The sequence below is a fragment of the Rhinopithecus roxellana genome, chromosome 9 (assembly GCF_007565055.1).
Source record: "Rhinopithecus roxellana isolate Shanxi Qingling chromosome 9, ASM756505v1, whole genome shotgun sequence".
NCBI lineage: Eukaryota > Metazoa > Chordata > Mammalia > Primates > Cercopithecidae > Rhinopithecus > Rhinopithecus roxellana.
The window spans coordinates 135,332,161-135,346,057 of NC_044557.1; the positions used below are offsets into that span (position 1 = coordinate 135,332,161).

At 38.1% G+C, this 13,897-nt stretch overlaps 1 protein-coding gene and 1 long non-coding RNA gene across 16 annotated transcripts in view; one reads left to right on the plus strand and one right to left on the minus strand.

The window, feature by feature from the left end:
- HMBOX1 (homeobox containing 1) overlaps positions 1-13,897 on the minus strand; it is a 186,000-nt gene that overhangs the window by 17,352 nt on the left and 154,751 nt on the right. For all 14 annotated transcript variants that reach the window (XR_004059283.1, XM_010370898.2, XM_010370899.2 and 11 more), the window contains exons 7-8: positions 2,411-2,493; positions 77-172 (exon numbers count right to left, since the gene is read on the minus strand). Coding sequence is in view for 13 of the 14 variants with exons in the window: in XM_010370898.2 (XP_010369200.2) it covers positions 77-172; positions 2,411-2,493 (179 nt within the window). In the remaining variant the exon portion in view is untranslated. The remainder of the gene's footprint in view (positions 1-76; positions 173-2,410; positions 2,494-13,897) is intronic.
- The window catches only part of LOC115899662, a 172,936-nt gene that overhangs the window by 5,518 nt on the left and 153,521 nt on the right, over positions 1-13,897 (plus strand). The gene's annotated exons all lie outside the window — the stretch shown is intronic.

A 13,897-nucleotide genomic window follows, 5' to 3' on the forward strand; every position in this document is an offset into this window, starting at 1 on the left:
ACTGAAGTTAATCTTAATATAAACACGACGTTCACAACTGCAGCACAAGAGAAAAGCAGCCTCACTGATACATTACCAATATTGGCTCTCCTCTTGATCTCCTTCCTTCTGTTAGCAAACCAATTATATACTTTCAGGGAGGTAACTCTTTCCAGATCTGACAGTTTTTTGCCTGTAAATACATGCAATAAAATTCAGATAATCTGTATCTGGGATCCAAGAATAAACTAGTTTTAAGGGCTAATATTTTTATTTTGTTGCTTTTGATTACATTTGTTGCCAAAACTATAGATGCAGAGGGATGTTTAAAGTATTACCTGGTACCATGTACACACCCCAATTATTGAATGAATAAATATGTAAATGAATACAAACACAGCAACTAGTAACACAACATGCTTCAATTGAGAAAGCCATACATAATATTAGAGAATTCCACAAAGTCGGTTGGCTAGGGTGCCAGATCCACGTTCATGTGACAGTACTATGGGGGTTTCATTTAATTACCATTACTGTATCAGAATAGGTTATTCTTTTTTATTTTTTTGAGAAAGGGTCTCACTCTCTTACCTAGGCTAGAATGCAGTGGTGGAATATAGCTCACTGCAGCCTTGACCTCCTGGGCTGAAGTGATCCTTCCACCTCAGCCCCCCGGGTAGCTGAGACTACAGGCCCAAGCCACCATACCAAGCTAATTTTTGTGGTTTTTGTAGAGATGGGGTCTCACCATGTTGCCCAGGGTAGCCTCCAACTCCTGGGCTCAAGCTATCTGCCCACCTTGGCCTCCCAAAATGCTGGGATTATAGGCGTGAGCCACACAACGACCCAAGGTAAGTTCTTCTTTGTCAAGTATCCAGACAACAAAAATTTACTTACATCTTTAAGACCTTATGTTAACTAATTACCTGCTGTCTTAGGACAGAGGATATTATACATGTTTTCTTGAGGGCTGAAGGCTGCTATGACTATCCATTATTGTAACTGGGTTTGACTACATAGCACAATTCAAGTTGCATTTTAGATTTACCATCTTTGAAGTCCAATGTGATTTTTTTTTTTTTTTTTTCTTTTTGAGACGGTGTCTCACTCTGTCTCCCAGGCTGGAGTGCAGTGGTGCGATCTCGGCTCACTGCAAGCTCCGCCTCCCGGGTTCATGCCATTCTCCTGCCTCAGCCTCCCGAGTAGCTGGGACTACAGGCGCCTGTCACCACGCCCGGCTAATTTTTTTGTATTTTTAGTAGAGATGGGGTTTCACCGTGTTAGCCAGGGTGGTCTCGATCTCCTGACCTCGTGATCCGCCCGCCTTGGCCTCCCAAAGTGCTGGGATTACAGGCATGAGCCACCGCACCCGGCAAGAAGTCCGATGTGGTTTTTTATGGATAGTACCATGCTTGCCAATACAGACCCCTCTGTAACATTCCCTCCTCACCTTTCCTTTTGTTTTTTGGCTATTAATCCACAGTGTGTGAAGAAACCAGAAAGCAGGTTTGTTAGGGTCTTGATGATACGGGGGCAACATGTTCCAGGGAGAATTCAAGTTTCTGCACAGCTTTAGGGCTGGGACTTTTGGCATGCTTGAAACAGGGTACAGATTCCTTTCACTTATGTGTCACTGGAGCAGAGTTTGTAGGGTCTACATTGCTAGAAGTCTGGCTTCTGGGTGAGGGAGAATGAAGGTCTACTTAATTTTATAAAACATTGATACTTTCATATGTAGCCTTTAGGCCAATCAAAATAACTGGCCACATGGAAATTAATTGGATCTATTAACTGAAAATGGTTTATATTTAACAAAATCTGTAAAATGTGAAATAATATTTTAGCACAAGGAAGAAAATACGTTTGAAATATTTAAGTGGGTTTGTTGAGTTTGGAACAACAGGACTTCAAAATGGTACCTGCCCTAATTTTTCTTAGCTAAGCAAGCAGAAGTCATCTCAATGTGGAAAGGAGATAGAAACTAACTACAAAAAGAATTCTTTTCCTAAAGAGAAATACAGCATTTTACAATTTATAACAATTGTTTTAAAAAATTCTATCTTAATTTTATATTGACAAAGCTTGCTTAAATATTTAAAACTTTAACACTGTTTCATAATATCTTTTAGCTAAATTCTTAGAAAAGGAAATCTACACATTAAAAAAATAGTAATTTCAAGGTCTCATATCTCATGTGGGGTCATTCCTTGAAAACTCTCCTATGTGAGCATTTGATTTTGAGTACTATAAAAACATCCCTCAGAAGTACTGTGTGAGCAGGACAGGGCACTGGCCACCTGCTGAAGGATGGCACAGACTGAGCTGGGAGCACTATGCCAACGCACACACAAGATTAACTGTCCTAGATGTCAACCTGTAACCAAGTGCTGTGCTGCACCACCGCAGAGCAAAGCTATGCCTGCGACCTTACCTGGCTTCTGTATAACTGCATTGCAAGCGTTTGCAATTTCTTCCCTCTTAGCTTCATCTGGGTATTGATTCTCATTGAAGTAACTGCAGAGGCAACCAATACAAACACAAAGTTTTTATTTTTCAAACATACTCTCATTAAAACACTAACTTGTTGAAAAATACGTGCTGTAAGATGCCACACGTAAGTGTCTAGGTCCAGGCTGTCAAATGGAATGTTCTGTGAGAGTAGAATCTTCTATGCTGTCCAGTATGGTAGTCACAACTCACAAATGGCTACTGAGCACTTGAAAGGAGGCTAATGTCAGGGATGGAATTTGAATTTTATTTAATTTTAATTTAAATTTGAATAGCTCCATGTGACTAGTGGCCATTATATGGGACAGAACAGGTCTACATACTGCTCTGCTTCATTAAAAGATGTTATTGATATAGCAAAAATTTGAAATTACCCACGTATCCATCAATAGGAGAATGGCAGAACAAATTATGGGATATTTATACTTACTTATACATTGCTATTTAAAACTAGTAGGAAAAAATAAGTTAGAGTTCTGTCCACTGACCTGGAGGGATGTTTATGACATATTTCTAAGTGAGGAAAACTATCCGCAGAATAATACTGAAAACACTGTTATTTTCAATATTGGTATTATACCAATAATAATATGAAAATATCATTACAGAATTTAAAAATTTCTATGTGTACATAAGTTTGCATAGATGAAAGCTGGAAGACTACACAGTAAGCTTAAATACTGGTTACTGATTTGTGGGGAAGGGGCTTAGTGGGAGGAGTTTAAACATTTTCTTTTTCATTTGTTAAAAAAGTATGTATTACTTTTGCACTTTTAAAAGAACAATAGCACTTTAAAGAAAGAATAAATTTACTAAACCCATCCTTAGAATTCTCAGACCCATCAGACTGCATGTGGGAATAGAATGCTTATTAGTGCTACTTTTTCAGTCACCCATGAGTTTAAAAAAAGAAAAGGAGAACTTTCATGGTTTCAACTTGGAAACTTCCAATCAGGAAATGGGCCCCTGTCAAATTCTAGCACCTACCATTTTTTCACGAGTTTCCCTTTCCCTGTAATCCAGCCTTTCTTAAGCCTTCAGCACTCCTGTCTGCATTGGTGGAAATGCCATCCTACTGTGAATAGCACTGGAGGACCCAGCCCTTCCTGAGGATGACCTGCAAACCCAGCTTCTAACACTGACTCCCTCCTCTCACCACCCACTCTTCCTCGGAGGGCATGCCTTCACTGCAGTTATTTATTTATTTAACCTCATCTGATGTCTCATCTGATGTAGTCCTGACTCACAACAGCTGCCCCCACCTAACTACCTTTTCTTCTGTAAAACTTACGTCATATAGCTATATCCTCCCAGTCTTGTCAACTACCACCCTCCACCATGGTCTTCTGCTTTATAGCATCTCTTCCTGCACAATTTTCTGCTGTCATTTCTGGGACTCCAGTGTGCATACTGAGGATTTTTCCAAATCACTACCCTCATAATTGCTTCACTTTCACATTTCTAATGGCTTCTGTCCCTGCTCTATGTCTGCTATTTACTTAGGCTAAGAAGCTTTGGATTAACTCAGAACTAACAGCATGGCTGTCACCTAGGAGCCAGTTAGAATAGCAGAATCTTAGACCCCACCTCAGACTTACTAAATCAGAATCTGAATTTTAACAAGATTTCCAGGTGACCTAAATGCACAGGTCATAACTTCTGAGATGTACTGGATGAGTTCATTTACACAAAATTTAACAAAAACAAAAAGCAGATACTAAGTACCTAATATGTGCTTGTCACTGTGGATAAAGAAAGATGATATAGTTTCCGACTCTGAAGTGTTCACAGTCCACTACAAAGAGACATGTAAGTCAATACCCTGTGGTGAAATGCCATAGGATGTACGGACAGAGCACTGAGGGAGCATGGATGAATGTGTGCTCAGTGTTGTTGGCAGGAGCCTGGAAAGGCGTCACTGAGGAGTGCCATCTGAGTTAGGTCTAGAGGATGTGCAGGAGATTGCAAGGCAGAGAAGAGGAGGAAAAGCATTTTATTTAAGAGGGAACAGCATATGCAAAGGCAAAATGGCAGATAAAAGCTTTTGAGGATTCTGGGCATAGAGAAGAGTTAAATGTGGCCGGGCACGGTGGCTCAAGCCTGTAATCCTAGCACTTTGGGAGGCCGAGACGGGCGGATCACGAGGTCAGGAGATCGAGACTATCCTGGCTAACATGGTGAAACCCCATCTCTACTAAAAAATACAAAAAACTAGCCAGGCGAGGTGGCGGGCGCCTGTAGTCCCAGCTACTCGGGAGGCTGAGGCAGGAGAATGGCGTGAACCCGGGAGGCGGAGCTTGCAATGAGCTGAGATCCGGCCACTGCACTCCAGCCCGGGCGACAGAGCGAGACTCCGTCTCAAAAAAAAAAAAAAAAAAAAAAAAAGAGTTAAATGTGGCTAGAACATGGGGCTTGTACAAAGCAATGAGATACTGGCCTGGAAAGGTGGGATGGGGCCAGCTTGTGAAGACCCTTGTGTGTTCCTCAAGAAGACTTCATACTGAAATAAACGGGGTGCCTTAGAGGTTTCCAAGATACACAGAGATATACTCCCATCTGTTCTTTAGAAAGACAACACTTTATCTTCAAGGCTTAACCCTTGGAATTCTACCTCCATGATCTTCAATTCTGAAATTCCCCAGTCAACTTTGTATTTACCTATGCCTCCTCTTCAAAATAATTTGTTCTGCACTTTCTTTATTCTAACTCCTTAATCCCCCCAACCAGTTAAAAAAACAAAACAAAACAAAAACAAAAACAATCTCTGTTTTTCACTCCTCTTTGGGCTTCACCTCTCATTTCTTAGCCTGAACTCCATGGCATGTGAAATCAGCAACTTCCCTTAGAGAAACTAGGTTGTTTAGCTTTTCTGTCCTTCCACCATACCTGTCCAGTCAATCTCCTACCCTACAGAAAGCAACTTCCATTTATTTTCTTCCATCCTTTTCTTAGGGGACCAAGTGTTCCTGGACAAAGTCATAAAATAGGGCCAATTGGTTTTTTAATAAATCCACATTTTTCAACCTTAACTGAGACCCTCATTTCTGTCAGGAATTCTTTTGGTCTTTTCTAACCAATTGCCTTTCATATCCCATCTTTCCTGCCCCATTTACCTGAAAACTTTGCACTCTCTTACCCCAAGCCCTCAAATTGACCACTGTCACTTTTTGCAGATGACCTTGCTTTCTCTCTTATGAAGATGGAGATTATTTAATATGAGTTAATTGCTTGGCTTCTCAACTTGTACACTGTTCTAAGCATTACTCATTCATCTGTCTTATGGCAGAGGAAGATGTATGCATTCTCCTCCTCTTCAAGGTCAACTTCTCCGCTTTTGTCTTTGACCTCATTCCCCTTCCTTTCATTTTCTCAACTCTCTCCTTTCTTTCCTGCATATCTCATCTTTTCCATGTGCCCATACAGTGATCTTACTTCACTGATTTTATAATACATATTTCTTCATTATTGTGATCTCTGAAGTCAGGATGCATTTTATAATTGGTGGTGTTCTGTCTCCCTTATTGGCACGTCAAATAAAGTGTGTCTTAAAATCCAAGGCCTTCTTAGACTTGCTGGGGATACACTACTTGCTAAGACCTACGGGTTCCTTTTAAGCAATAGCTCTTTGGCCAGTACACCTCATTGTGATAACTTTTCTTCCAAGTGACTGCAAAGCCTGTAATGACACTGTACCTGCTCCAGTGCCTGATTAATATTCCTAAAGTACATCTCTAGTTACTATCCTGTTCAGAAATTCTCAAAGGTTTATTATAGAGGTGTTCAAAGTCCCCTCTGAACAACCTCATAAAAACCCTGGAAGAAAACCTAGGTAATACCATTCAGGACATAAGCATGAGCAAGGACTTCATGTCTAAAACACCAAAAGCAACGGCAACAAAAGCCAAAATTGACAAATGGGATCTAATTAAACTAAAGAACTTCTGCACAGCAAAAGAAACTACCATCAGAGTGAACAGGCAACCTACAGAATGGGAGAAAATTTTTGCAATCTACTCATCTGACAAAGGGCTAATATCCAGAACCTACAAAGAACTCAATCAAATTTACAAGAAAAAAACAAACAACCCCATCAAAAAGTGGGCAAAGGATATGAACAGACACTTCTCAAAAGAAGACATTCATACAGCTAACAGACACACGAAAAAATGCTCATCATCACTCGCCATCAGAGAAATGCAAATCAAAACCACAATGAGATACCATCTCACACCAGTTAGAATGGCAATCATTAAAATATCAGGAAACAACAGGTGCTGGAGAGGATGTGGAGAAATAGGAACACTTTTACACTGTTGGTGGGACTGTAAACTAGTTCAACCATTGTGGAAGACAGTGTGGCGATTCTTCAAGGATCTAGAACTAGAAATACCATTTGACCCAGTCATCCCATTACTGGGGATATACCCAAAGGATTATAAGTCATGCTGCTATAAAGACACATACACATGTATGTTTATTGCAGCACTATTCACAATAGCAAAGACTTGGAATCAACCCAAATGTTCATCAGTGACAGACTGGATTAAGAAAATATGGCACATATACACCATGGAATACTATGCAGCCATAAAAAAGGATGAGTTCGTGTCCTTTGTAGGGACATGGATACAGCTGGAAACCATCATTCTCAGCAAACAACCTCTACATCTTTATCTGCTACTCCCATATATGCATGCTACCACCTAGGAAAATGGAATAACTCTATAAACTCCTTGCATCTCTATGCCTGTCTCTTGCAAGTACATCAGCTTTTTGCCTCCCCCCACCCCGCAGTGCAAAATCTTATCTTTCAGGGTACACCTCAAATATCACCTCTTGGCCAATCAAATGTATTTTCTTTGCCCTATGAATCCCACTGCACTTCATCTGTTCCTCTCTTACATCTTTCATCTTGTACTACAGTTATCACTGTATACATCTGTCTTCTACTGCACTGAAAACCACATGATGCCAGGGTACAAGTCTGACTCATCCTCACACGCATGCCTCACTAATGATAGTGCTGAAGAGTCAATAATGATAGACAAAGGCACCACCAACCCAGTGTGGGGGCCTCCAAAAGAAATGGATCTCACAGTAAATGAATTGCTAACAAGCGAGGGCAAAGAGATATTGCAAAACAGATCTTGAAGGATACGTACTAAGGGGTTAGCAATGACTATCTCCAAGAAGTGACAGTGTTGGGGATGGGGGCAAAAACGGAAAATATTGGTGGCAATTAAGAATGATTTTCACTTTTTCTTGGAGAAATAAGAAAAAAATTTTTAAAAATTGACATTCTGCCTTATATACTTCTCTGTTGAATTTCTGAAATAAACACATGCTATTTTTATAAATTACTTTTTAAGAAGAGAACTTGGGAGAGACAGTACAATATTTAAGAACTCATTTAATGATTAATACAACTCTGTAACTATTTATGTTTGGAAAGTGTATTTGGACCAGCTAGAAAATATTAGGATTATGATTTCTGTTCTTGTGACAAATAGATAAAGCCATGCTATCTCTGGAAGCTAAATTAGAATTTGCAGTTATTCATGGTATATATAATTTTTTGTACCAAGTTAAAAAGGTTTAAAATGAATTAAATTTAATTAAAGATTAAAATTAATCTGTATTTTTAGTATCTAACTATATAAAATAAAGAAGACCAGAGTAAAAAAGGAAATCAGTAACTTTTTCCAAATCAAAGGCTAAAGAAAATAAGAATTGATTCAATATGGTTTTAAATCTCTAAGTCTGGTAACTAATTAATCCTTTCTTCTCTACTAAAGACCTGTTATTTTTGTAATTAAGAAATGTAGGCCTATTAAAAAATATGAATTTTCATTGAAACGTGCTATTGCAGCTGGAGGAGTATACAAAGGACTGTTAGCACAACTCTCTTCTTTCTCTATTTCTGTAATGTTTCAATGTTTAAAAAATATTGATTCAAGATACAGAGTATAATCTAAACGGATAAAATGACATTTACAGTACCTCATGGTAAAATTTAAGTTTAAAACGTAATAAGATTTTTCACTGCAAAACTCTTAAAACTTTTTTGTGAGAAAAGACACACAATATTGATATAAGTAGAAGAGTTTTTTGAAAAGATAAAGGTAGACCAGGAAATAAAATACCAAACAACTATGTATTACATGACTATGCATAAGGCATTGTACTTGAGGGGTATGAGTAATTTCAAAATATGGGCCCTGATTTGGTTCAGTTGAGAAGAAGATATAAAAAAGGTTAAATAATAAAAGGAGTCAAAACATAACTGTGACAAAATAAAATGCATCTAGCTTCTAATTACGTATAAAACAACATGTTAAATTCAGAAAAGAGTGATATCTCTATGGACTGGGCTGATCTGGGAAAGCTCATTGAACTGTGCAGGCTTCTGAGGGGTGAGCAGGTTGCAGGCATTGGAGAGGCAAGGGCAACAGTAACAGTAAAGACAAAAATATGAAGGTATAAAACAAGATATGCTTGAAAAACAGAAGGCAACTAGTGATGTGATCTGATTAGGCTATAGGGCTTACAGAAGGATGGTCATACACGCTGGTTTGCCTGACATAGTGCTGTTTTCTTGGATTATTAACAAATCCCATCTTAATCTCCCAGAGTGTCCCGCTTTGGACAATAAATTATATGGCCACTCTAGGACCACACTACATTATATATATATATATATATATCTGAATTTAATGTCAACTAAAATCCTCTGAATCTTTTTCACATGTGCTCTGACAAGGAGGATATGGTAATTGCTCAGAAAAAAGGAAGCATCAAGAGGAAGATGGCTATAGTTTCTATCTACTCACAAAAGGAGGTATTTAAGCCCAAAAAATATGCTTGGCATATAATAGACAGTAAGTATCTAATGAACAGATGGTTGAATAAATGAATACATCAGGGAATAAATGAATGAGAAAAGGAAACAAAGGTGAAAACAGAAAACAGTGGTTTCAGTTAAGACTTTTGGTAAAACCCAGACTATCTCAGGAGAAAGTGAGGATTTCACCATTTTATACAATTATCTTCTCTAAGTACATTTGGTGGTTTTAGCCTAAGCTATTTTTATTTTATTTGTATTTATTTTTGATATTTGTGTTTATTTCTGAGCTATATATAACCAAAATGAGCTGCCAATGAAGTTGGGAAATAGATCTAGTAACTTTGATTTTGAATATACTGAATTAATCATTCATTTCAATCACCCAAAAATGTTAAGTCCTAGTGTATATCAGGCAATTGGCTAAATGGTGGCAAAGGTGAACCAGACAAAGCTTCCCCAAGTAGTCACCAGGAGATACAGGTATGTAAAGAAGATATTATGAAGTATTGTAAAAGAAATTGTATTAGTTGTATGAATATAGTACCGTGGTAGCAGAGAGGAATGTATATTTGGGCAGGGTCTTGAAGAAACAGCAAGGGTTTTCAGGGCAGAGAGGGTGGGTGCAGGGAAATGTTGTCAGGCAGAGGAAACAACACGATGTCCAAAGGTAGTGAGAGTCACGAAAGAGCTTACAATGTTCCGAAAATGGGAAGGAGTTTAGTATGGCTAGAATACACAGCATATGACAGGGGTTGTGAAAGGTTGGGTCCAGATTTTAAAGGGTATAGGGTTAACTTTGTAGGCAACTGGGAGCTATAATTTAAAGCAGAGGTATTCTAAGATCAAACTTATTTTTGTAGGGCAATATCTCTGCTGATACTAGACGCAGAAGCCAGTTAGGCAGCTGTGATGATGGCTGTGGAGAAGGCCTGAAGTAGGTTGAGGCCTGGACATAGAAAAGAAAGGTGAGATTCAAGAGATGCTTCGGAATGGTGATAAAATGCATTCAAGGCAGCCCTAGGAACAGTACACACTGTTACTCACCTTCCAGCATTTTAGATTATTTTGAAGGACTAGAAATTTCTGTTACCAAGTGGATAAACTGTAGGAGAACTTGGCTGCTGGACTCTAAAGGGGACCTGTTTCTGAAATGAAACTCTGGAGCTCAAAACATACTTCTAGTCCATATGAAATGTATATAGCCCTAGACATTTTCTAAGACAAAACAGGAAAAGAAGTATAAACAAAAGTCCACAGGTAGCAATAAAAAAGTGATAAAATAAATCTGGAGGGCACTACACTTCTACAGACAAAGGACACCATCGGCTGAGTGATCAGTGAATGTCTTCACAGGGAGAAACCAAATGATCTTTTGCCAGACAATGACAGCAAAGAATTAAAATGAAAAGTGGCAAAATAATTTACATGAGATGAGAAACCATAAGCTAGTAACAAATGGAAATGTCCTTGAACCACTTTCATTTCAATAACACTGAAGTCTGTAAAAATTGCAGCCAAAGAATTCCTCCTTTTGTGTCTGCATGAGCATATAGAAAAGACAGAGACTGACTCTCCAAGCAAGGGATAATGCCATGTAAATGAACATGTTCTTCTGTGCCTTCCTGTGAACTATCTCTGCTAAAGAGATATTTAAACCTCATCATTTCAGTTATCCAAAATAAGGTTTTAGGATTGCCAGACATTTCCCACTAAATACAATTCAGTGTGTATTTCTTCATCACCAAGTAAACTTACTGGGCAGTGGGCAGGAAAGGCCTGCTTTTAGAAGAAAGATTACTCTTTCAGAAGAAGGAAAAAAACCAGCTTTAAACTGACATACTTTAGAACCTAAGTCCCATCTCCTATTTGAGAGTATCTATGTGGTAAATGATCTCTGGAACTAAACAAAATGATTTCCATATAAGAGGATATTCGTAAAATGGATTTAGTCAATGAAAATCATGTTTTCAAAGATCATATAAGTGAGAAAGTATAAAACTACATATCTGGCATAATCATCTTTTGTTTGAAAAGATACACAGATATATACATAGTACACAGAAAAATGACCCAAATGAAATATGCCAAATGTTAACAGTTACTATCTTTGGATTGTAGTATTAAGAGGTATTTTAATTTTCTTTATATTTTCTTGTGTATCCCTCAATTTTATGTATTAAGCATGTGCTAATTTTATAATTTAGAAAAGCATTATTTGAAAATAAAGTTTGCTGTCTTAAAGTATCAGCAAAATGGAATTAGATTAAAATTATTCTTAAATAATAAACTTTAGCCTATCTTAATGCCTTTTAGCAACAAACCAATTTACATTTTAAAAGTTTGTTTTGCATACACACTGAGGTATAACAAACAAAAGATGTTCTATACTAATGTATTTTTTACAGATGAGCTTATTTTTAACTCCATGGGGACTTAATAAAATAAATAATGGCTCTGTCCATATCAACCTTTTAGAAGGTGTGAGCATAAGCTAAAATATAAATGAGTTCTGTTACAGAAGAAGCTGTAAGTTTTCATGACTTTGCAGCATCTTAAGGTTTTAAAATAGAATAGCCTGTGAAAAGAGAAGAGAGTTCTAAATGGAAAAATTAGTACTGACCTAGGAAGAGATTCACATGAGAAAGTGAATTCTTGAAGCCTAATTTACAAATGCCTATGGAATCCCATAACACAGCTCATTACACATGGATTTAGATGTAACACAGAGTAGATGTGACAAAGAATCAAAGACTTTTAAGCTGAAAGCTTCTTTATTTTGCAGGAGAGGACATGAACTTTGCAAATGAGGAGCCAGAGAGAACTGACTTGCTCAAGGTCACCTGACCTGTAACTCCGGTTTCTTGACTTAGTTCACTAGATCAGGAAAAGCCATTACTCAGCTAAGACATGGTATTGTTTCCGACTTCATTTAACATATGTAATGCAAATCTCTGTATCAATGAATCACCTAGACCAAGTTTCTGTTAATTTCACAAGAGTTCCTGGAAGCAAAGATGTGGTGGCATCAAAAAGAAACTCGTGATAGCCCAAGGACCACAGTTACATCTCATCTAGCCTTGCCTTTTCCTCTTTGGGAAAGGAAATCTAAATGCTCTGGAGACACAACCATAACACTGACCTCCCTTTTTTCCTGGGCAGAGGAGAATTAAATAAACCCTGGGACTTCTCACTTGAAACAGAATATCAACACCCATTAAGTGTGTCCACTACACAGTTAACCTATCTTAGAAGAGTTAGTACCTCTTCAGACACTAGCAGAAAACAAAGCTTCCAAATCATTATCAGGATGGGGTAGGATGCTTTTACTTGTTTAAAAAAAAGAAAAAAATCCATACATGAGAATAAGAATTATGGACACCATATATGAAATGTGCCCTAACATAAAGTTTCCTTTCCCCAGGCCCTTCACTGCAAAGACTCTATGTTTAAATGTTTCATTTACTTGCAGCATGCTAATAGCCACTAGATCCCACTTGCTAATTGATAAACAGGTGTCAAGCATAACAGTGGATTTAGAAGGTGAGTTTTTAGTACACTTTACCCTATTACTAAGCCCTCAAAACAACACAGGCTATCACTTGACCTAAAACATAAAGTCTTAAATGAAGTGCTACCATATTAGAGGTTTGGTGTGAGTCTTATTACTATGTAATAATTGGTTTTCCTTCTAATGTGTACTATCTTTCAATTATGTCTGTGAAGACCATGAAAAGAATGGAGACAATTTTCTAGAGTTGTCACAAAAACAGTAAAACTGACAAATTTGAACCAAATCTTAAAGATAAACTGAGAAACAGTATTTCTCCTAAAACATGTCTTTTGACTACCACTGAATTTAGCAAGTATTTGCTTAGCCCTCCATTTTATTTAAATAATGAAGAAAAGAACATGCACAAGAGGGCAGTGTTTGGTTTTGCTAGTCTGTGGATTTGTTAGTTTCCTAATGAAAAGACCAAATGTGAGTGATAACTAAGGTCATACCAGTGGAAACCACGGTACCTTGGAGAGTAAACTGCACTTAAACAGTTCCCAAACTCCTAGGGCACAGGTAGTGGTATACTCCTTCCTCCATTTGCTCCACTTTAGCTAGATGCCAGCTGCATCTTGCTCTCTCTGTTTTGTCAGCCTTCACTGGTAGGAAGTAGGTTTACCAAAGAGGTTTGTAAGGTGACCCAGAATTAAGTTTCTCATTCATGGTGTACAAGGTGTCCCAAGGCAGGGAATCTATTCTTTTTTTTTTTAAGTGCTGAATTATAAACTGGTCACTTACAAACTTGACACAACTGATCAATAATTATTATAACATGGAGATCAACAGAACAGGATTGATAAGGATCAATCTATTGTTTTTGCACGGTTTTTCTGTTTTTTTTTCTTTTTGAGACAATCTCGCTCTGTCGCCCAGGCTGGAGTGCAGTGGCCGGATCTCAGCTCACTGCAAGCTCCGCCTCCCGGGTTCCCGCCATTCTCCTGCCTCAGCCTCCCGAGTAGCTGGGACTACAGGTGCCCGCCACCTCGCCCGGCTAGTTTTTTGTATTTTTTTTT